At 45.4% G+C, this 24,708-nt stretch overlaps 1 protein-coding gene across 1 annotated transcript in view; it reads left to right on the forward strand.

The window, feature by feature from the left end:
• IVD (isovaleryl-CoA dehydrogenase) overlaps positions 1 to 24,708 on the forward strand; it is a 919,837-nt gene that overhangs the window by 799,602 nt on the left and 95,527 nt on the right. Inside the window, exons 11-12 of the mRNA XM_069637537.1 lie at positions 1,188 to 1,292; positions 1,418 to 1,490. Of these exons, the coding sequence (XP_069493638.1) occupies positions 1,188 to 1,292; positions 1,418 to 1,490 (178 nt within the window). The remainder of the gene's footprint in view (positions 1 to 1,187; positions 1,293 to 1,417; positions 1,491 to 24,708) is intronic.

The following is a 24,708-nucleotide window of genomic DNA, read 5'->3' on the forward strand; positions in this document are numbered from 1 at the left end:
ACGCTGGAAAGCGTTTGGGGCAAGCTGTGACGAAACAGACTTTGTCTCGCTGGATTATTTTGGCCATCTCAGAGTGTTACCGCTTGGCGGGTAAGGACCCACCGGCTGGCTTGCGGGCCCATTCTACCAGGGGTATGGCTGCATCTACTGCCCTGCAGAGGGGTGTTCGTATTCGCAACATCTGTGATGCAGCCACCTGGGCTTCAGTACATACATTTGTACGCCACTATTCCCTCGATTCCATCCGACGACAGGATCTGGCCTTTGGCAAGGCGGTCCTTTGCTCTGCTATTTGATTGGCTAATCTAAATTTTGATTCTAAATTCTTTCCCTCCTCCTTGCTCTGGTACTGCTTTTGGAGTCTGTCATAGATATGGAATACGTCGGAGGACCCAATCCCCTCGAAGAACAAGTTACTTTCTTACCTGGTAACGTTCTTTCGATGGGATGGTCCGACGACGTATTCCATATCGCTCCCGCCCTACCTTCCCCGCTGCAGAATTTCTTTTGCGATTGCAGCTTACGTTCCGCAAGGCTTGGTGTCTGACTGGCAGTTGACTAATGTCACACGTTCTGGGGGAAAAAACTACAACTGAGGCTACGGGCGTCGTGCGTCCTACTTATCACATCGGATGACGTCGGACGTCGGAGGAGGTCCTCGACGACGGCGCGTCGACGTCATCGACGCAGGACGCAGACGCCGAAAAAAGTTTCCGAAGCAGCACAGCTGTGGTGATTACATGTCATAGATATGGAATACGTCGTCGGACCATCCCATCGAAAGAACGTTACCAGGTAAGAAAGTAACTTGTTCTTTTTAACCAGTCACCTGCAAAGGGAAGCCGCCTTGGCAATTGGACAATGAACAGGTCAAATAGATCCACTGTATCCGGGTGCAGACAGTGCAGGGAGAAATCGTTCCCATTTGCAGAAGGATGCAGTAACTTAGATAGCCTTAACTGTCCTAGTAGACACAAGGCATATTTACTTTTTACACTATCCTAGTAGAATATGTTTAGCATTAGTCTATTTTTTAAAGTTTTTTCAGTAAGTCTAATTAACATAAAATCTCAATCCTAAGAGAATGCATTCAATAGAAGATTGCAATGTGCTTGATTGGATCTAAAAATTAAAAATGGTATTTTGGTGAATGTTAACATGTTTTTTTCTCTCTCGCACATTCAAAGCTCATGCAGGGGAAGATGGCGGATATGTACACAAGTTTGATGGCAAGTCGGCAGTACGTGTACAGTGTGGCAAAGGCCTGCGACCAAGGGCACATAAGCGGAAAGGTGGGCTGTTCTCAACAGAATTCAAGTTCTGCTTTTAGCATATGCTGCATTGACTGGAACCACTTGGGTCCATCATTTGAGCCATCAGGGGGGATCCATGATGTTGCTTTTCTTTCTCCCTGTAGGACTGTGCAGCAGTGATTCTTTATGCGGCCGAGAATGCAACACGAGTGGCTTTGGACGGAATTCAGTGTTTAGGTAAGTACCAAACATCTCTGTTCGCAAACTCCTCTTTTAAAATGGGCCGTGCAGCCTTTGTGCCAGGACCTGATGCGTGGTCCTCAGGGGGCGCCCATCATTCCAATCATGAGCACAAGGTCATGGCTTGCTAGCCCACTGAATACTTAACATTGCTTATTTTTCTAATTGTAACCACAATTAATATATATCAGAATGCCTGGTTTTACAGACAGAATGTGGGCTTGGATGTTGTGTCCAACGGGGAGTTCGATTCGTTGTTTGACAAAAAATGTACTTGGATGATTAAAATATCCACGTCTGAAAACGTATGATCGTTCTTGAACAGTTTTACTGTTACCGCTGATAACTACGGACAGAGCAGTGGCTACAAAAAAGCTCTACAGAAACGTCACTTCTGAGGAACAACTGCATCGACAGACAGAACACATGAAGTATTAAGTCGTGTCTTTCGGGTATAGATCACCTGTTCGGAAATATTTAAACATGAGAAATCGATTCGGTTGGTGAAGAAAGAGTGGTGAAAGAGGCTGTAGTGGACAGTAGGGTTTCCCTCCAAAAGGACGAGAGTGACGTGGGCAGCCTGAACATAGAAGTGGGAACAATTGATACATGAGAAACAGGTGACAGTTTTCTCTTGCCTTTAGTGTGAAATGCCAGATGACAGCGAGGCAAGAAAGATTGACAATGTTCTCATTTTTCACATTCTATTATTTTCTCCGGGTAACATTGCCATTTGGAATGAATACTCAACAGTCATGAGTCTAATTGGATGAAAGTGATCAACCGAGCAATGTTTGGTTATGTAATAATACTTCGAGGGGATTGGGTCCTCCGACGTATTCCATATCTATGACAGTAATCACCACAACTGTGCTGCTTCGGAAAATCTTCGGCGTCTGCGTCCTGCGTCGATGACGTCGATACGCCGCCCTCAAGGACCTCCTCCGACGGCCGACGTCACTGGATGTTATAAGTAGGACGCACGACTCCCGTAGCCTCAGTTCTGTTTTTTCCGCGAACGTGTTCACTTCGGGAATTTCGGCACGCCTCGACTCTTTGGAGTTTCTGTTGTTTCTCGGTTCTTCTAACCTGTTTGGTATTGTGAAGTCTTTCTTCGTGAGGATGTCTACCCCGTCTCCCACACCGCACCCAGGCTTTAAGAAGTGCGGGGACTGTGGGTCCAAGATGTCGGTTACGGACTCACACAATGCCTGCCTCTGGTGCCTCGGGGAGGCCCATGACACGGATGACTTTGCCGACTGCCAGTCGCTCACGTCTAAAGCCTTGCGGGAGCGCAAGAAGAAGTTATCGGTAGGTAAGGTGTCCAAGCCCCGGAAGTCGAGGTCTGCGGGGCTTTCGACGGACGACTCGAGGGGCGACTCTGCGTCGTCGTCGGAAGTCCAGTGGGTCTCGGTCCCGGAGTCGGTCTCGCCACTCCTCTGCCTCTTCGAGGCACGCCCGGAATCGCCGTCATCGGTCACCTTCCCCGTCCTCATCCGAGGACTCCGCCCGTCGGCAGGTCGCTTACCCCACCAAGCATGCGACGCCGGAGGAGTGGGCTTCCTTCGGGAAGACAATGTTGGCGATTCTCGAATCGCAGGGCACTGGTCCGTCCACGCCTCCGAGTAGGGTCGGTCGTGATCAGTCGAGAGACACCGCTCGCACGCCTTCGGGCTCGGGTGGTCGTCATCATTTGCGGGAGAGGTCCCGCTCGGACAAGGTGAATCGTTCTCATCATGCCCGGTCCAGGTCCCGGTCCTCGACGCGCTCGAGACCGTGTGAACCTGTGGTGTCTTCACGGAAGATGTCGACGCCGGGGGCGCCGCGGTCGTCGACTGACTCTTTCGAGGCCCCGGCTTTGAAGAAGTCGTCGACGCCATCGGCGTCCCGGCCGTCGAGCGACAAGCTCGGGGCCCGGGCCTCAAGGACTGTGTCGGCGCCGTCGATGCTGTCGACGCCGCATTCGACGTCGAGGCTGATTCACTCGATGCCTTTCGAGGCTGAGTCGACGGGGGTACCCTTGTGGCTCGGTGGAACCCCCTAGAAAGGCTGTGGCCAAGGTCAAGCATGGCTTTGGTTCCCATTCTGTGCCTTCTTACCGCCATCTTGAGTTTATTTCAGAGGTGGAGGAGGGCTCTGATGATGGCAAGGTTCCTGATACGGTGCCAGACGAGATTCTCTCGGGCCATAGCCAATTTGAGGACCTGAGGCAGTCCCTGCACGATGCTAGTGGGCTGGACACCTCTCCGGAGGTGGAGTTTTGTAGGCCTGAGCCTGGCACTCATGCCGACTCCTTGTACCGGCGCCTTATGTCAAGGGTCACCGAGTACTTGGGATGGTCTGCTCCCCCAGGGGAGTTTCTTCAGGATGACCTTACGGATATCCTCGACCTTTGTCCACCAACTGACCCGGTACTGCCGTTTCATATGGCTCTACAGAGGAGGGTGGCGGCGGCTTGGACTGCTCCGGAGAGTCTTTCGGCAGTGGGCTTTGCCGCGAAAATACCGCCTACCCAGTAGCGACCCCTGCTACTTGTCCAAGCACCCTACTCCGGAGAGTTTGGTGATGCAGGCGGCTTCGGCCCCGGCAAAGCAGGCATTGTACCCTACCATCCCTCCTGATAGGGACGACAAGCGTTTTGACGGCTGGGCGAAGAAAGTGTTTTCTGCAGGGGGTATGGCGCTTCAGGCGGCCAACTCCATATGTGCCTGGTCACGTTTCACGCACACTCTGTGGAACTGTGTTTCCTTGGTGGCTGAACATATTCCCAAAGGGGACAAACAAGATGGTTTCCTTGCCATGGTTCTGGATGGCAAGGATGCCATGTGTGAGGCCGTTCAGTCGGGTTTGGACATGGCAGATTGCGTCAGCCGGTCCATGGCGGCAAGCACCGTGATACGCAGGTTTGCGTGGTTGCGGAAGTCGGGGTTTGCTCCTGATGTGCAGGCCCAGCTCCTCAACATGCCCTTTGACGAGGAACATCTTTTTGGCAGCATGCCTGACGAGAGCCTTGAGAGGTTGCAGACCTCAAAAGCTGCAGCAAAGTCGTTGGGTACAGTTCGACAACCTCTGCCTTTTCGTCCTAGGGGACAGTTATTACTCATCCTTTGGTAAAGCGAGAGGAGCTGCCAGTCAAAGGGGCCACCGTAGGAGTGCCACAGGTGGAAACAAGGTACTTGAGGTGCCAAGACCGCTCGGGCTGTTGCCTCTTTGCCCTCAGGCAACGCCGCAGCCGCTTCAGTTCAGTCATGAGGCCATGTCCCATGGTTCGCCAGTTGGGGGAACCATGGGACATGGCAGAGTGGAGCTCCATTACTTCAGATGTGTGGGTTCCTTTCCGGCAGAGGCTTCAAGACGATCCACGGGGAATCTCTCTTTGAAGAGTCCGGATCCGCTCCTTGCGCAGAAAATTCAATCCCTGCTGGAGAAAGGCACCATAGAACTGGTGCCTGTAGCGGAGAGGAACAAGGGATGGTATTCCCCTTATTTTTTGATTTCCAAGAAAGACGGGGTATTGAGACCCATCATGGACTTGCGCGGTTTGAAAAAACTCCTCAGGAAGGACAAGTTCAAGATGGTTACTCTCTCTCAAGTCCTCCAGGCCCTTCAGCTTCAGGACTGGTTGGTGTCTCTCGACCTCAAGGACGCTTATTTTCATGTGCCGATACATCCAAAGCACAAGAAGTACCTGAGGTTCATGGTTGGCGACTCGCACTTTCAGTTACGGGTCCTGCCGTTCGGATTGACCTCCGCCCGAGGGTCTTCACCAAGCTCATGGTAGTGGTGGCAGCGCACCTCAGGAAAGGGGGGATTCACTACTACCCCTACCTGGACGATTGGTTGATAAGGGCGCGCTCTCCCGAGCAAGTCCTAGATCATCTGTCAGTCACCTGCCACTCCCTCCACAAGCTGGGCTTCTCCCTCAACTTAAAGAAGTCCCATTTAACACCAACTCAGAGACTCCAGTACATCGGAGCAGTGTTCGACACGTCCCTGGGCAGTGTTTTCCTCCCCAGGTGAGGGCTCATCACATTCAGCAGATGGTGCACAAGTTTCAACTTGCCCAGAGTCTCCCAGCGTTCGAGTTCTTGAGATTGCTCGGCCTCATGGCATCCTGCATTCTTCTGGTGCCAGAGGCCATGTTGCGGATGAGACCTTTGCAGTGGGCACTCAAGCTCCAGTGGTCTCAGTCCTCCGGCAGGATGTCGGACCCTGTTCAGCTGCTGTCCTCAGTCGCCCAGGACCTTCTGTGGTGAGCCGACGAAGGCATTCTGATGAGGGGGGCTCCATTTTGGCTGCCCTGGCCGGAGGTGACGATTGTGACGGACGCGTCCCTCAAAGGGATGGGGAGCTCATGCCAACGAGTTGACAGTCAGCGGTCGTTGGTCTCCGTCGGAGTCCGGACTCCATATCAATCTGTTGGAGCTGAGGTACGTCAGGCTAGCCCTGAAGGCTTTTCTGCTGACTGTGCGAGGAAAGAATGTCCTGATCCTGACAGACAACACAGTGGCCATGCACTACCTCAACAAAAAGGGGGGGGCAGGGTCACTTCCTCTGTGCAGGGAGGCGATGCAGCTCGAGTTCTGGGCCATCCAGCAGGAAGTTTCAATCTCGGCAGTTCATCTGGCAGGAGACGAAAACGAGACAGCGGACGCTCTGAGCAGGCAGAGCGCAATCTCTCACGAGTGGGAGTTGGCTCATGAGATTCTCCTGGAGATCTTCGCCCTTTGGGGGACCCCTCAAGTGGATCTCTTCGTCTCCAGTGTCAACCGGAAGTGCGAGAGGTTCTGCTCACAGGAATTTCCTCCAAACGCAGCCTTAGGATACGCGTTTGTGGTGGATTGGTCATTCCCACTCCTGTACGCGATTCCTCCAGTCCCCGTCATCCCGCAAGTACTGCAGAGGTTACGGAGGATCGGTTCCCGGTTGATCCTCATTGCTCCGGCGTGGGCCCAGAGGACGTGGTACCCAGACCTTCTCGACTTGTCCATCTGCCCCCCACGTCGTCTTCCCTACCGAGACGATCTGTTCTCACGAGAGGGGGGTCAGGTTCTCCATCCAAAGGTCAGATCCCTCAACCTTCACGCTTGGTTTCTGAAAGGTTGAGGTATAAGGATTGGGACCTCCCTGAAGACGTGATGGAGGTGTTGCTCTCGGCCAGACGGCCCGCAACTAAGTCCCTGTACCGTTGCCGTTGGCGTAAGTTCTGCGACTGGTGCAGGGTTAAGAACGTGGATCATTTTGCATGTGACATTCCCATGGTTCTGTCTTTTTTGCTTTCTTTGGCCCACAGGGGCGTTCAAGTGGGTACCATTAAAGGTTACCTGGCGGCGCTGTCCATATTTAAGCGCTCGTCTGAAGAGTGTTCCTATCTTAAAATTCCTTACATTTCTCAATTTCTGAAAGGGCTCACTAATGTGTTCCCTCAGTCACCTTTCCAGGTGCGCGGTTGGGATTTGAACCTTGTTCTCAAGTTTCTGATGGGTGCGCCGTTTGAGCCTTTGCATTCCTGCCCTTTGAGACTGTTAACTCTTAAAACTGTATTTTTGGTTGCGGTCACTTCCGCTCGCAGAGTGAGTGAGTTACAGGCACTTTCAGTTAAGCCACCCTTCACTGTGTTTCATAAGGACAGGGTTGTCCTTCGAGTTCGTCCTTCATTTCTTCCGAAGGTGGTGTCGTAATTTCATTTAGGCCAGAAGGTTGTTCTTCCGGCGTTTTATCCTCCTCCACATCCTGGTAAGGAAGAGGAGAGGCTCCATAGGCTTGATCCTAGGAGAGCGTTAAGCTTTTATATTTCATGCATGTCCCGGGTCAGAGTGGACGATCAACTCTTCATTGGTTACGCTGGAAAGTGTTTGGGACAAGCTGTGACGAAACATACTTTATCTCGCTGGATTATTTTGGCTATCTCTGAGTGTTACCGCTTGGCAGGTAAGGACCCACCGGTAGGCTTACAAGCCCATTCTACCAGGGGTATGGCTGCCTCTTACTGCCCTGCAGAGGGGTGTTCCTATTCGTAAAATCTGTGATGCAGCCACCTGGGCTTCGGTACAGACTTTTGTACGTCACTACTCCCTCGGTTCCATCCGGGGGCAGGATCTGGCCTTTGGCAAGGCGGTCCTTTACTCTGCAATTTGATTGGGCATGCTAAATTTCTGTTTTCTTAATTCTTTTCCCACCTCCTTGCATTGGTACTGCTTTGGGAGTCTGTCATAGATATGGAATACGTCGGAGGACCCAATCCCCTCAAAGAACAAGTTACTATCTTACCTGGTAATGTTCTTTCGATGGGATGGTCCGACGACGTATTCCATATCGCTCCCTCCCTGACTTCCTCGCTCCAGAATTTCTTATGCGATTGCAGCTTCCGTTTCCGCAAGGCTTTGTGTGTCAGACTGGCAGAAGACTGGTGGCACACGTTCTGGGAAAAAACTACAACTGAGGCTACGGGCGTTGTGCGTCCTACTTATAACATCCAGTGACGTCGGCCGTCGGAGGAGGTCCTCGAGGGCGGCGTATCGACGTCATCGACGCAGGACGCAGACGCCGAAGATTTTCCGAAGCAGCACAGCTGTGGTGATTACGGTCATAGATATGGAATACGTTGTCGGACCATCCCATCGAAAGAACGTTAACAGGTAAGAGAGTAACTTGTTCGTTGATTGCATAAACCTTCAACTGTAGATAAATGCAGAGGGACCGAAAACCGACCTCGTCAGGAAATAAACATTTTTGCAAATTGGAGTAAACATGCTTATTTTTGGCAAACAGAATGAAGCCACACTTTTTATGCCCAGCCAACCACAAGAGGGAGGATCCTTCTACTCACCTCTGCATGCATTAGGCCTCCCTTAATCGCCCACAATGCACCTTGCACCACAAATCTGCACCCCTCACAGTTTGGCTTGTAAGAAAAGACAGCTGGTGGGTATCTGGAAAGCATGTGCAAGAGTTAGGGAATGGAAGGCGTCTAATATGGGATGTGTAGTTGAATGATAAGAAAAAACATGTTTACAAAAACACTTGCAGTTGTGAATACATCGCACCTGTGATACAACAGCTGACATCGCTTGATAAAACTACATATTATATGTAGTGTAGTAACTTTGGACTTGTTGGGTATCTGCCACTCATTTGCAGGAATACGATTTTATAGGGGCGCTCTCATTTTTTAAAGAAGTAATCTCCAGTTGAACCTTAGAGAACAGCAACCGACTTGTAAGTATCTTGCCAATTTACCGCCGTGGGGAGACATTTTAAATTAGATCTTTCTAGCTCTGCTATTAAAGCAATAACCGGAATGCTTATCATATGTATCAATATTAAACTTTAATACTGGGGGTACATATTCTTCAACTCTAACATGCAGTAACACAGTTCAGAGTTTAAGAATGCTCCATGTGGTGAAAACTAATACAAAAATCCTGCAGTGGGAATCTTGTGTTTTTGCTTTGAAAAGATTGTGTTGGAGCGTTTCTACCGCACAGAGGCGAATTGGAGAATTGTGTTTGTGCCGAGTTAAATAGTTCAATGGTGCAATGGGAGGGATGCATTGTGCAAGTCTATTGTTCTCGAAGGTTCAACAGAGGATTTTTTCAATGTTTAAGAGCAACATAACCATGAGTGCCCCTTTAACAAATGGCAGAAAGCAAAAGATGTATTTTGATACCATATGTGGCTGAGCCAATCATCATTTACACACCGTTTAATTAAGAGATTTAATGTAGATTTCTTTTGCCTAAACTTTGTCTGAACCTCACTCTAGAGCACTGGCAAAATGTTTCCTAGAGAAGGTGATTGTTTTTGTTTGAACAGAAAGACAGGTCGAAGTTTCCCTGTTGCCTACCCACATTTAAAAAAAATGGCACTACCCGGGAAGGTCCTCGGGTGGCTGGCACAGCGGGCAGAGAATGTATATTCTCGCCCGCTGTTCCAGCCACCTGATTGACCAATGGCCCTTCCCCGGGTGTAAATGTGATATAACCATCGAGAGCATTTTAGTGTATTGTTCACATTTCAATCCCTGTTAATGTAATTTTATTTTGATTTTTACTTGTTTTCGGAATTCCAGTAAGGCACCCACTTTGAGAAACACGTTGGGATTTTTTTTAACCCCTCTGCTTTGCTTTGCCTTTCCTCCTACCCAAAAGTAAAGCAATAAACATTTGGTGAAACCCTTTGAGGGTTCTTATTTTTCAATCCCTTTGTGGCCAAGTCCCATTGCTAAAATCACATCCAGTCCTGGGTAAACGGAGTATGGCTGATGAGACCAATCTTTGCCTATTTCCAAAACCGCCTGAGAGAGCAACTACTTAGAAACTACCAAGTCCCAAAGAAAATAGGGTATTTAAGACTGCATCTCTCAAGCTGCAGCAGGTTTAGAGATCCAAAACTTGGAGCGAATTCCAGAATGTCAACAGGTGGAGATTCTCGGTCCAAAAAACCTAGCAAAAACCATGCCTTTTGTCCACTCTTCAAAGTGCTGAGGAAGGGGAATGGTTTTCTCCCTCCTATAGCTGCAGTATTTTAGAAGAGACATTATTTCTTCCCCTTTGCACAAGTGGGAACCTATTAGTGGCGTGTTTCCCCTTGGCAAAGCCTTTAAACCCTGAGATGCCCACAAAACTAACTAATCTGCAGGGGACAGCGAGAAGGCAAATCAGGTGAAGAACAACAAACACCACTCCTCCACCTGGAAACCAACTGAAAGAAAACTAAAATGGTGTGAAACCTTATTTCTTTTTTTTCAAAACTTTATTTATACATTTAATATTACACATTGACAACAAAATATAATACAATAACACAATGTTCAAAGAATACTTATGTAATTCCATAATATTAACTGTATCCATAAAGCACAATAAAGGATTGAAATTAAAATGGGAGAAAAAGGAAGATGAAGAGAAAAAGAAAACAAAAATGTTAAAACTCTCCTAGACTACAATAGATAACTAAGCATAAAGATCATTAAATGCTCCCCAAATCCTCTCATATTTGTCAAGTTGCTCCTTTGCTTTAAAGGACACCCTCTCTCTCCTGGATAGCGGGGACAAACCTTGCAACCAATACCCAGTATTCAGAGAAGCATCACTTTTCCAAAATTTTAAAAATATGATTTTTAGCTAGGAAAAGGGCTCTATATAACCTGAATGTTTTGCTGTTAGTCCAATACCCAATGGAATCAAACCTAGCACACCATGGAGAGGCTCTCTAGATATAGGTAAGCCCAAGACTAATTCCAATCTCTGGAAAACATTATCCCAAAATATCTGTATTTTTCCACATAACCGCATGTGGAGCGTGCTGCCCATCTCTCAATTATAGTTCCAACAGGTGTCTATAGCACTCAACTTGAAAGATTTCATTCTCCATGGTGACCAGTATAGATAGTGATTCATTCTTTGTTGTATATCCCTGAAATCCAAATCCACCTTATATTTAACAGGACCCGCACACACGCGATTCCATTCAATATCTGACAATGGATTATTCAAATCAGAGTCCCAATTTGCCCTACCACATTGTGGAGCCACCTGGGACGCAGAAGGTGTAATCGGCATATACAAGGTAGACGCAGATAAAGGTACAGACTTAGAAAGAAGGAAAATCGCCGGCGGTGCATGCACAGCAGCATTCAACGGCAAAAACAATACACCAAAAAGCTCCTGCAAAGCATTATAGCGACAAATCTCAGTTGCCTTGAGCTTATATTTAAAGCATAGAAACTCAGTCAACCATATTCTGACTGTTAAAGACCTGCCCAATTCCCCAAATACCTGCATTTTGCCATGAGACCCATGATATAACCTTATTATTCTGCTTCACAGCCTGGTTTTTCCATAGACATGAATCTTCACACAATAAAAACTTTTCACCCTGGATATCATTACCTTTATTCTTAGAGTGCTTAATGAAGGTGGGTAAGTAAGTATGTATTGTGGGCTTAGTTCCCCCTTACCTGTGGTGGCCTGTATCTCACTGGTAGTGCATCTGTCATAAGTTAGGAGTGGCAATAGGATCCTGGTGTGGAGTGTCTTCTGTGATTTTACTCAGGTCAGGTACCTAAAGGTGAATTCAGAATGGAATAGCTCTCACAATTTCTGTCTCTAAGCCACTACATCTTAATTGCCAATTCATTGGTAAGGAAGTGGAACCCACTTTACCTGTTGTGAGTCTGGGTTCCCCTTCCTGATCCACGTATCTGGATTCTACTCTTCAATGGGTTTCTAGTAGCCCTATAATACAAATCGCGATGTATGAGTGTCTAGAATGCATATTCACTGTGGTAAATGTGCACATTTCCCCTTGTTATTCTGAAAAGGACGTTATTAGGCACATTGGATTAGCCCGTGCTGAGAAAGTTTGTTGCACAGTTCCCCTTATTCCCATTGTTGGTCTAACAGGACGTGAACAGGATGTTGGATTAGCCCGTGCTAGAAAATTGTTGCACAAGTCCCCTCTTTTACTTAAAAAGACCTCTACAGATGTACTTTTAAATACTTACCGACCTATCGGTAGAATTGTTATTATTGATAAGACACACACATTGGGGGCGGTAATATTAAAGAAGAAAACCGACCACCATGAGTGTGCACTTAATCTTTTTAAGCACAGGAAAGTAGTGAGAGAGGATTTCTACACCTCATTTGTAGGCGTCACACCAGCGAACACCAGGGCTGATGAGACAACTACATATGTAGAAATCAACACAGGGCGAACAAGTTATCCATAGGGACTCAGATGTAGGAATAACCTTTTTAAGTTAATACTTCTGTCGATTGTGTGTTACAGATATTAGGGTATAGACAGGAGGTGACAGCCCCTTGACTCTAAGTGTATTTATCTCATTACCTTTATGCCATTCCTTCACAACCTGTTTTATCAAAGGTGGAGTGGTAGCAATCGGTAATCTTTTATCCATGAACAAAAGCATGTCTAATGGTGTGGGAGAGACAGATTCCTTTTCAATTCTAATCCAACCCGTGCTATAAATCTCTGTATTCGCCAACCAATGATGCAGTGCACGCAAAGTAAAAGCCGAATGATAATGCCTTTATATCAGGAAAACTAAACCCACCAAGATGTACTGGTTTATAAAAAATATCTTTCATAATTCACACCGTTTCTTTCACCCCACAGAAACCTGCTCATAGACTTATTAATACCCATTAACACACTATTTGAAAGTGGCAGGAGGAGCATGGCAAAAACATACAATAATTTCGGAAGAAGTGACATTTTAACTACACTAACTTTACTCAGTTTCAACTTCTCTAATTTGCCACAAAGCTGATCTATTTCTGTAATCTTCAAGCGAATATTGTACGCAAGTAAAGTATCAATGTCCCTATTTACATGAATTCCCAATCCCAAATATTTAAGACCCGAATCAGCCCATATCTCCCCACCAACATTAAACAACCCCCTATGACATGCCGCAGAAATTGGATAAATCAAAGTTTTGGCAACATTAACTTTGTAATTTGAAAATCTACCTAATTCCTGCAATGTCAGTAGGAGCTCAGGGTAAGACTGTTCAGGGTTTGAGACCGGGTCTAGGAGATCAGCTGCATATAAAAGGACATTTGATACATATTCTCCAAAAGGAATACCCATTATATTAGGGTTATTTCTAAGCATAGTGTCGACAGGCTCAATAAACAAATCAAACAATAGCGGGGACAAAGGGCATCCCTGCCTAGTACCTTTTCTGAATTTGGAAACAATCAGACCGACTACCATTAACAGTTACAATCGCTTTAGCACCTCCATATAGGGTTCTGAACAGCCTAATAAAAAGTGGTCCACAATTAATTTTAAGAAGAACCTGATGTAAAAAAAAACAACTCACCCTTTCTAACGCTTTCTCTGCATCTATACTCATTGCTGCATATGCATCAGCTGAATGTCTCTTGAGATAAATAACATCAAGCAGCTTGCGCAAGTTATCACTTCTATTCTTCCACTCACAAAACCTGTTTGCTTTCTATGAACAAGCTTTAGGGGTCAACCATTTAATCTTCTTACAAATATTTTTGCCAAAATTTTAACATCCACATTCAAGTGTGATATAGGCCGATAGTTCCCACATAGCGATGGATTTTTCCCTGGTTTTGGTATGACCGTTATTAATTCCGTCTGCATTGATTCAGCAATTGCTTCATTACCCAGCATTTCTGTATACAATTTCACAAGCAAAAGCGATAAAATCTGACTCAAGGCCTTATAAAACTCTATGGGAAAACCATCTAGGTCAGGACATTTATCATTTGACAAAGTATTGATGGAATCTTGAACTTCCTCTATTGTTAAAGGCGCATCCAGGCCTAATCTTTCTTGCTCGGTAAGCTCTGGCATATCCACTCTACTCAAGAAATCTTTAATTTCCGTTTCAGAGACTGTTACATCATCCTTATACAACGAGGCATAATATTGCTTAAATACCTCACACATTTTTTCTTTCTCTTCTTCATTCCTCTATCATCCATAATAAAAAAGCACCTGCTTATTATTCTCTCTCTGCCGTATGCGGCTTCCTAACAAATTTCTCTGCCGTATGCGGCTTGCTAACAAAGACCCAGATTTTTCACCCCTCTACCCGAAAGCTTGTCTAGAATAGAAAATTTGAATTTCTGCCTTATGATGGAGCTCACACTCAAAGGCACGTTTTGCTCGAGTCATAGCTAACATGTGCTCATCACTGGGACCGTCACAATACCGCACCTCACATTCTTTATAAACAACCTCTAGTTCAACCATAACCTTTTCCCGTTGACTTTTACGATAAAACACAAAGCTTATAATTTTACCTCGCAATGATGCCTTCAATGCATCCCAGACGTTGTTAAAGAGTCCACTGATCACAAATTATCCTGCAAAAACAGCGATATTTAGTGTTTCACAAACTCAGTCCAAAAGCAACTGTGCATTCAAACGCCATTGCCTTCTAGGCCTCAAACCACAATCCTCCTCTTCCAAGGTCATTGTTGCTGGTGCATGATCCGAAATTACATCCTCCCCAATTGAAGCATTACAAATGTCCCCACACAACCTCCTCCTAACAAGGAAAAAATCAATACGCAAAGACGTACCATGAGCCAATTAATGAAAAGTATATTTTCTACTTTCTTCATTATAATACCACCAAATATCGTGCAAATCCCATTTGTCTAGCAATCTCATAAATCCTTTCCTTGCTTTTGACTCAGCATACGGATTAGCCTGAGTAGTCTTATCTTTAACCATATAAATTGTGGTATTGAAATCACCTCCAACTACAATATCAGTACAATCTAAGTTAGCTAAAACTCCACCCAATTTCTCAAAGAATATATCCTGATTCACATTGGGCGCATAAATATTCAATATTGCCATGCATCTATTCTCAATATGTAATTTTAGAGCCACATACCTCCCTTCCTGATCAACACATACAGTATCCGTTCTATGTCTTATACCCTTCTTGAAGAGAATGGACACACCACGAGAGTTACTTGCAAAATCGCTTGGAATCTCCTTCACATACAAACCATTTAAAATATACCCCACTTGATCTCCTCTTAAATGGGTCTCTTGCCGAAATACAATATCCGGTTTGCGCTTACTTATCATTGACAATACTTCCCGTTGCTTAATAGGATTAATGACATCGTTGACATTCCAACTCATAAAAGTTATATTTACTGCCATAATCTCAGATGAATTAGATTTCTAGGGTCAGATAAGCTGCTCCTTTCGACAATCTCCTTCCACACTGAGCATATGTTCCCTTTTTACTGCAGGTTCCCATCCTTCTCCTATCCCTTTCCTTCTCTCTCCCCATTTTGATAGACTGTGCCAACCGAGGCATTATACTCAAAGATCTCTACATATAAGGAACATACTAGGAAATTATATGAAAAAGGACGTATCCTTAAAAAAAACAGAAGCAAATAAAATGACAGCTAAAAAATAAACAAAACATAAAGGTTACAGGAAAGAGCATTTAAAACTAAATATTGACCATTATTAACCGAACTAGACTTATTTATTCGCTCATTAAGAAACCTAACTAGAACTAACATAACCTGCGGAGCAGTAAGCCGGCAACCATACCACAACCAAATATAAATAGCAGTCCCAAATACTAACATATTAATACCTAATAAGCCTACTCCTTATAATTTGTATAATTTCCATTGAAACAAAGCTTTATAATATCACGCAATCTATGTACAATCAACATTACATCTATTTAAAGATCATAGTACCAAAGCAATGCAAGTAATCATATTCACTAACCTTCCAATACTTTGCGTGGCACCATGTACATACCCGCATACATATTTGAACAATCTAATTACCCCTGTCCAAATCCAATCACTACATTAGATTATTAATTTGCCCATTCCTAATTTCCTTCTCGAACTGTATGAATATCCTGCTTTCTAAACTCTTTGAATTACTCTCCTTACACAGAACTGAAAGCCACCAAAATTAATATTTAATTCCCGAGAAACACACACCATGCATTCTCTCGGCTTGCCCTCATAACCTAACAGCAACATCCCTCACCAAGCAACAACCTGTTCATATTTTATGACAGATAGCGAAAAGCCTTTGACACAGAGTATTTCTACCGCTTTAACATTACTAATATGGAAATAATGCATCTCCTATCCCACAAGTGCGCATTGAAACAACGCCTCAAGGGAACTGCTTCAGTAATCTAAAACCAGAGACATAGTATATATACATCTGTCCAAAATACCCACTATAATGTAAAGGACCTTCAACAATCCATTGCCACAATTAGGCTAATGAATCATAGTGCATTTAAGGGCCGTCTAACAACATCAAATCTGTGCAAGCATTATAGCTAATGGTTGCATAGTGTGATAAAACAAAAGGGCACTATCCCAAGCGGACGCGAGGACAACAGAACTCCATGAAATAGAAAACAAGTAACATTTCGAGTAACGGAGCTGCGAGCCGAGGTGAGAGCAGTCTGCAGCAGTCCTGTAGTCCGACCACATCGTTGTGCCAGGAAGTGGTTAATTAGCCCAGTACACCGTGGAGCGGTGAGCGGAGCTGCGAGCCGAGGTGAGAGCAGTCTGCAGCAGTCCTGTAGTCCGACCACATCGTTGTGCCAGGAAGTGGTTAATTAGCCCAGTACACCGCAGAGCGGTGAGCGGAGGTGAGAGCAGTCTGCAGCAGTCCGCTGCAGACGCGGAGTAAAAGCGCGATGGAGCCTGAAGTGCGTCCTCCCACACCCCCAGCAGGAAAGGCCAAGACGACCTACCGGGAGTCGGAGGAACACGGAGAATCAACGTCTAAACCAACACAGAAAATGAGAGCACCGGAGGCCGACGCCGTGGATGCGGGGGCTGTGGCCAAAAGAGCGGAAAAAGTAAGAACCCCCAGAGGTAAGCTTATAATGAAAACGCATCAGAGGCAAGCAAGCTTACCAGCTTTGTGGGTTGCGGCTGCGGTCTCGAAGCCGGCGAGCGCAAACGCGCCTGAAACTGTGAGCCCGAGACCTCCTGCCAGATCCGCCCCTGCCCCCGCCGACGCAGCACCCGCAGAGTGCGGAGTGTGAGGAAACCAGCCGGTGGAGACAGAGACAGAGACGGAGACGGAGGTGGAAGAAGTAGAGAGCCCCTGCCACGCCGGGCTGGGCGGGAGAGAAAAAGAGCATACCTGACCCAGTTGCCGTCCCAATCGTCCGCGACGCAGCGGGGGCCTTAGCAACCGTCCTAGAGACGAGTGGTGGTGGCGTCAGGGTTGCCGGAGGACGACCGGCGCCACCACCTTTACAAGGCTCCTGCTGTGGGGCGGGCGGAGAAGGGCGGAGTGAGGAGATGGACGACGTCTGGAAGACCCCGAGTTTGGAGGTGCTAGTGGGTAACCTGATCCACAACAACGTCGATGTAGCAGCCAGCGGGTGGACTCCCCTTACATGTAACACCCCCTGTGAGAAATGCTTCAACCCACCTGGCAGCCAAGCCTCAGTGGATGCAAATGTGCATATCCAAAATAACGTGGAGAAAGGAACAAAAAAGACATTGCTTTCCCCCGTGGGAACAGCAAAAAATATGGACTGCCCTAAGAAAACGTTGAACATCAAGGCAATGATCCACTCAGACCATAAGAGCAAAGACACAGACCAGAGAAACACAACAGTTGTGTACAAAAATCAGGTAAAGGAACACAAGGAACCAGTTGAAATCAGTTCCGGTGAGTCGTCCCCAGATAGAGATAGTGACAAAGTCTTTGAAGAAGATAACAAACGAGGGGACGCACACAGAGTAAGCGACCAGGAGGACTCAACCAAGGAAACGGAGGACGAGAGTGCAAAACCCGGTGTAAATCAACAAAAAAAGAAAAAAACTCAAATCTAAAAGAAACCAAACACCTCGGAAGGCACCCTCAACTCAAGAAAAAAAAGGGGTACAAAAGACTTGACCACAAAAAGTAGAGAAGAAGGAAAATGGTCTAAAAGAAAAAGACCATCAAAACTTCCGGCACCGCTACTATCCTGCCCCCTAAAAACATTCTTTACCCAACAGTACAAACGCAAACTAACAGTGGACTCAGAGGTATCAGATGCAGAGATGCTCGAAATAGCGAAAGAAATCATGCCAGGATCAAAACTAAGAAAAACAGACGATACCCAAACCAAAATCGCCACACAGATGGGAAAAAAACCAAACGGTGCAGTCTGCACAGAAAACAGCAATGAAAGAGAAACCAAAGCCCAGTCCAAGAGCGGGGAAGAGGATCAGCCTCGGGAAAGACAAATGGAATCCTCCAATCCCAAGATCTCGTCGGACACTGAAACTTCAAACTCAGAGCCCAAAAAGAAGCAAAAAACCCCAATGACAAACAAGGACGAAAGGACAAAGGCAACCGTAGAAGATCATATAGCAAGCCTGTCCTCAGAGGAAACCCAAAGACCCGTGGACCTAACAGATGACAGTGAACAACGGCCTGTATGGACGAAGCCGCACTTGGTCACGGAACTACAAACAGCGGCCTTACCATCCACAAGGAACTGGGAACTCCAACGGACACCTCGGAAGCTACAGGCAGGGAGAACGTCAACAAGCCAGGACCCTACTTCACAAACAAAACACCGGGGCCCACACAGTATAGGTATGTCAAAAAGAGCTGAGAAAATCCAAATCTCTCCTAAAAATCGCCGGCTAAGCGATATTGCCGCGGCCATTCACAAAGACACCTCAAACCAGAAACCGGACATGATAGCAACCATGTCGGCAATGTCAATTGTACTAGCGCCTTTCTGCAAACTATATGAAGCACTAAAAAATGAAATACAGGACAATACAGCAATCCTCGGAAATATGAGTGCAAAAATGGCCCATGTTGAAAGCTATATAACGGCCATAGAAACACAGAAAAATATCCAGGAAATAAACTGGGAAAGAAAAATCGAGGCGCTTGAGCGAAAAATTGAACGTCTAGAACAACAAACTAGAAACCCTACACCACCTCAGGGTTCAAACCTGGGAAATCCTCTAGAACTCCAAACACAGAAGCTGCACAGTGGAACAACAGGCCCGGAAGCCCGAATCCAGAAAGTGCTCAGTGGGATAAAAGGCCCGGAAGACAGAACAGAAAAGATCCAGACAAACCTCTGTATAAACAAAAAAAAAGAAATAAGAGCGAGCACATCCGGCAAACTCCCTGGAGTCACTAAACTACTACCAGGACAATTGGTCATAACTCTAAAAAAAGGAGAGGGGAAAACAGATGAGATTGTAACCCTGGATGATCCCTGCTCCCCGAAGAACACCACCCAAAGATCTCCACGAACAGTGGAAGAATTTATGACAGACTCGCCGCTAATGAATGTAACACAGCACCGGGAATCTACTGACCCGGATAACAGAAAACAAGACGTAACTTCCAACGTAACAGCCAAATAAACGAGGGAAGTAGAAATCATTAGTGAAGAAAAAGGAGCCTCGAGTGAGGAAAAGACCAAATGGGAAGAAACGAAACAAAAGGACAAATCCGGAAAGAAAGGCGATGCAATCATGTCCACCGGCACGTATTTGAAAGCAAACATACCATCGAGACGGAAAGAGAGTTCGAGAGATAGAAGTAATCCGAGACTCCAATCTCCCGTGGGAGAAAAGAGGAAAAAGGAAACGACAAACAAGAGTTACACCCGCTTATTTAAACTCAAACAACAAGTTATCACAAAGGAGTATTTAATCTTAAACCGACCAACCATCCTTCAGATCATGAAAAAATCAAAAACCCTTAGGGACGTGAGGTCAAGAGACATCGAGTTGGTAGAGCCTTATCACAAGGGCAGGACGCCGAAAGCCTATTTACATGTAAAGGCTGAGAGCATCATCCACATGGACAAAGCAGTTTTTGAGGAAATGGCATCAATGGGACTCCAGCTGACTGAAATGACAAAGACCAAACGAGAGGAGCAAGACTGGAAAATAACAAAACTCAGAAATTACAAAGCGCACTATCACTCAAAAACAGAAGATCTATACGCGCACAATCGATGGAACAAGACGAAGGACAAAGAAAATGCGCATGAAGAAATCAAACAATACCGTAGAGACGACTCACGAGACCAGAGAGGGTCCTTGAACCACGCAGACCCAAACTCGCGCAAAAGAAGTAACGTGGACAATCGTCATCAACACGAAATTGGACCAAACGGAAGGAGTGGAAAAGAAAATCGAACACCACAGCCAATTAGACATTCCATCGCAAAAGTGAACGACCAGAAGAGCCCCCAAAAAACACGGAACTTCAGACCTTCAAGAGGCCCGTGGGACTGGTTTACGTCTACCTGGTCTAAGAAAACTATGAAATAGCAGCGAGCAGGGCCGGGCCTCGAAATAGTGGGAACAACGTCGACCATCGAGAAACGGCCCGACAAGGATCTTTTCATCCTCGGATCCTGGAACACCAGAGGACACAATCACCTAACTACGCCGGGAGATGTGAACTTGGGTTTCTTCGACATTCTATGTCTACAAGAGACATGGCTGCTTGAGAAACCCACCTTGGATGGATTCTGCTTGGAAATCGCAGCAGCAACGAGGGGACCCCTAGGAAGACCATCATCTGGGCTGCTAACGGCGATAAAAAACGGCCTGGGTCTCGAAGTGCCGAAGAAATGGAGAGAATCATATGAAATGTTAGTGACCCTTACCACATGGTCCCCATCTACCCAGAACGCCAAGAGGATAAAACGCAACATTTTGGCAATTATAAATTGCTACTGGAATCCCTAACGAACAACCGTAAAAGAGTTCTGCTCAACGATGAGTTCGACCATCGATCAACTATATGAAGAGTTTGATGAAATAGACATAATGGTATGTGGGGACCTCAACACAAAATGCAACAAAGAAAATCAGGGAACGTGGACAGACGCAGCTTTGGAACGTGGGAAAGCTGGATGGAAATAATCAGCTCGAGAAACCTACAAAATACAGCTGCCCTATTCCCCAGCCAATTGAACATTCCAACTTGGGAACGAAGTGCCTCTAAAGCGACGTTAGATTACAGCTTCATCTCCGCGGCCTAGCAACAAACATAACAAGATTTGAAGTCATAAAAACGGCTAATAGCGACCACAACCTACTCACATGCACTTGGCATGGGTGGAAACCAAGGAAACCGGTCTACTCGGCCACGGTGGGAACGAACGCCCAGCAAACACGGCTATGTCTAACGGAAGCAAACCTCAAACAAATAAAATCGGTCTGGGAGGAAAAAACATCAGCTAACCAACTAAGCAAGAATAAAGAGAGACCAAATTATCTCGCTCTGCTGCTGCCATACAAGAAACCGGCAGGAGCCAGAAGCACGTCCCAACCACACACTGCCCACGCATATAACAAAGAGCTGGTAGAACAAAGAAAACTAGGGCGCAAACTAAAAAGAAGGGCAAAAAACTCAAAAAAAGAACAAGACTGGCGGGAGTGGAAAACTGAAGTAAAAAGATACGCAAATTGGCAGAAAGAAACTAGAGCAGCGCAATACCAACTAGACGCTGAAGAAATTCTGAGAACACTGGCGACAAACAAATCTAGCAACTTCATTAATAAAAAAAACAGCCTTACATCGAACTCTGCTCCAATAAATGCTGTCCCAGAAGCGAAATGGATCGAGTACCTATCAAGGGAGTTTGAAGAGCCCAAGGAATCAGTAGAACAGACTAAAACAACTGCAATCACGACCTGGGTATCCACCTCAAACTCGGAAGTTATCGAATTAAAAATCAGAAAATTGAAATCATCTAGAGCTCCAGGTCCAGATGGATTAACAAACACCACCCTCAAGCAATTTCCAAAAGAATGGGCAGAACTGATTGGAAGAATCTTCGAGGAATGCGAAAGAACGCAACAAATCCCAGAGTCCTGGCTAAAAGCAGTTATCGTCCCGATTCATAAGAAGGGTTGTCGGGAAGACCCAGTAAACTATAGACCAATCGCATTACTAGACATTATGGGAAAGATCTTCTCTTCGATCATTCTGGACCAGTGGAGGATTTGGGAAAAATCAGCAAAGTGTAAAGACACTCTACAAACCGGCTTCTAAAAATATGGACCAACAGCTATCAACACCTTGATAATTAACATCTTAAAAGCCAAAGTAAAAGAAGGAGCACCCAAGATCTATCTGGCGTTTGTTAACCTGTCAAAAGCTTTTGACAAAATAGATAGAAACATGTTATGGAAAAAATTGGAAGCCTGGGATTGTCCCAAATCAGTGCTCGACCCTCTAATCGCACTACACTCGCACACAACTGTAAGAGTGAAGCTTAATCAAGAGGGCACCTTATCGGACGAAATCCAGGTAAAAAGAGGAGTAAAACAGGGCTGCCCGTTTGCGCCAGCGCTCTTTATCGCCTTTCTTGGTGACCTGCAATATGCTGAAGAAAACATCAGAACATTTCCGCCAAAAATAGGGAAAACCACCATCCCCCGCCTACTATACGCTGATGACGTAATTTTGATCGACCAGACTAAGGTGGGTCTGCAAAGGAAACTAACAAATCTTACAGAATATATTGCGACAAATCATCTAGAGATTAATAAAAATAAAACAAAAATCATGACACTTGAGAAAAAATCGAAAAAACCAACAAGAGCAGAGTCATGGCACTTAGATGACATCAAAATTGAAAAAGTCAAAGAGATCAGATATCTAGGGTTCGAACTAGACAACTCAAAAACTGATCAGGCAATGCAAGCAGCAATCTGGGACAAAGCGAAGAGACTGGCAGCGCAAATGAGAACACTGGATAGGAAATTTGGCAAATTTTCGCTAAGCCCAGCAATTAATTTTTACAAATCGAAAGTTGTGCCGACGCTAATCTTTGGAACAGAGGCCTCACTTAGCATGCCTCAGACGATATGGAACAAAATAGAAGGTATGATCTGGAAAGCCTCTTTAGGGCTACCTAAATCAACGGCAATTGCGGCTATCAGAAGAGAGCTGGGACTGCTATCATTGGCATCGATAGCTGAGTTCAGTGGAATGAGACTATTCAGAAAAATCATTTTAGCCGACTACCTGCCAATATACGCTTCGATCAAAGAAGAACTGGAGTACGGTAACTGCGCCGCCTTCAAAAAATGGGCCAAAATCAGAGAAGAAAGTTTATCGGATATATCATGTACAGAAACAGATCTAAAAGAAAATCCGGATAAAATCAAACGCAAACTCGAAGAAAGGGACTGGATCATGAAGTTGCAGGCAGCAGCTGACAACAAACTATTACAACACCTTCCGCCCACGTTCAACAAACTGAAAGTGCCAATCAAGTATGTCAGCAAATTTCCAGAAAAGAAAAAAAGACTGCTGTTCATGAAAGCGAGACTCAACATACTGCAGACAAAAGAAATACTCGCCATTCGAGGCATGGCGGAAAACCAAACCTGCCGACTATGTAAACACACGGAGAGCGTGGAAACGCTCAGGCACCTGGTGCTAACGTGTCCCTGCACCAAACAAAACAGAATCATTTATCTGTTACCACTGATTATGAACCCCCTGTTGGCCCAGGAAGACGATATGTGGAAAAGATTAATCTCCGGAGAATCCACACAGTGGACGATGGCCATGGTGACCCTTGTCGAACTGGCTTTCACACAGATCAACGAGACCATCCTTTAAATGAGGCAACTTTCATGCAGCGAGCTTATTGGCCAAATCGCGCGACGACCTCTTTGGTGGCTGTCGCATCCCGCACTACTCACCTAGTTTTTGATCTGTGGAAAGCCTTTTTAGAAAGAACCTGGAAAACCTTTTTAGAAGAACCTGAAAAGAAAAACTATTCAAAAACAAATTTGCAAGACTTCCTTTGATAAAATTACAGGTTCACCTGAAATATAAATCAAATAAAATAAAAATAAATAAATTAAAAAAAGGACATACAACCACATATTGAAGTTGAAAAGAGCATCGGGGCATGAGGCCACAGGAGAGACTGACATTACAACACCCCTTCAGCCCTATAAACCCCACTGTATGTTATGTAAGTCATCTTTAACAACCACAGCATATAAACAGACATAACTTAAAGGAAGAGCAACAGTTATTTCTCCCATTTACATTGTTTCACCAAGCTGCATATAATATTCATCTTGCACAATCTACCATAACATTAAACTATGCATTTAACATTCTGCGCTTAAATATCATATCCCTTTATACACTTTTGTTATTAAAGTGCACCTTCAAAGCTAAAGGATAGATGAGATTCAAACATTATGGTGTCATGGAGTCTCACATTCCATATGACTCTTCCCTCAAACAAAGGTAGGTATTTTCAGTTTTTGCTCACATCGGCACCACAATATACTTTGCTACCATGATAACTGTTTTATCATTTTTACAGACTAAAGAGTTGAATGCCATCCATGGCACATGCCACTTATTGTGCAGTACAGTATGTATATGACGCCTTGTGCTTATCCATGACACTTAAAAAATAAAAGCTTCCAAACAACACAGGCTAGTATTCTTGAGCTGAGCTATTATCCTTGTCATGCACCTCAGCCCGTCTCCTTGATTTATCTACCCTTGCATTTTCTTTAGGGAATATATACACCTTTGATTAACATTTGAAAATAATACTGCTCATGTTAGGAAGTAACTGGAGGACAAATAAGGAAGCGTTTCAAAATTCGGACATCTGATGTTTAAAACTTTTGCTTTTTCTGGA

This window comes from Ambystoma mexicanum, chromosome 14, assembly GCF_040938575.1.
Source record: "Ambystoma mexicanum isolate Mex_15411 chromosome 14, UKY_AmexF1_1, whole genome shotgun sequence".
In the NCBI taxonomy this organism is placed as follows: Eukaryota; Metazoa; Chordata; class Amphibia; order Caudata; family Ambystomatidae; genus Ambystoma; species Ambystoma mexicanum.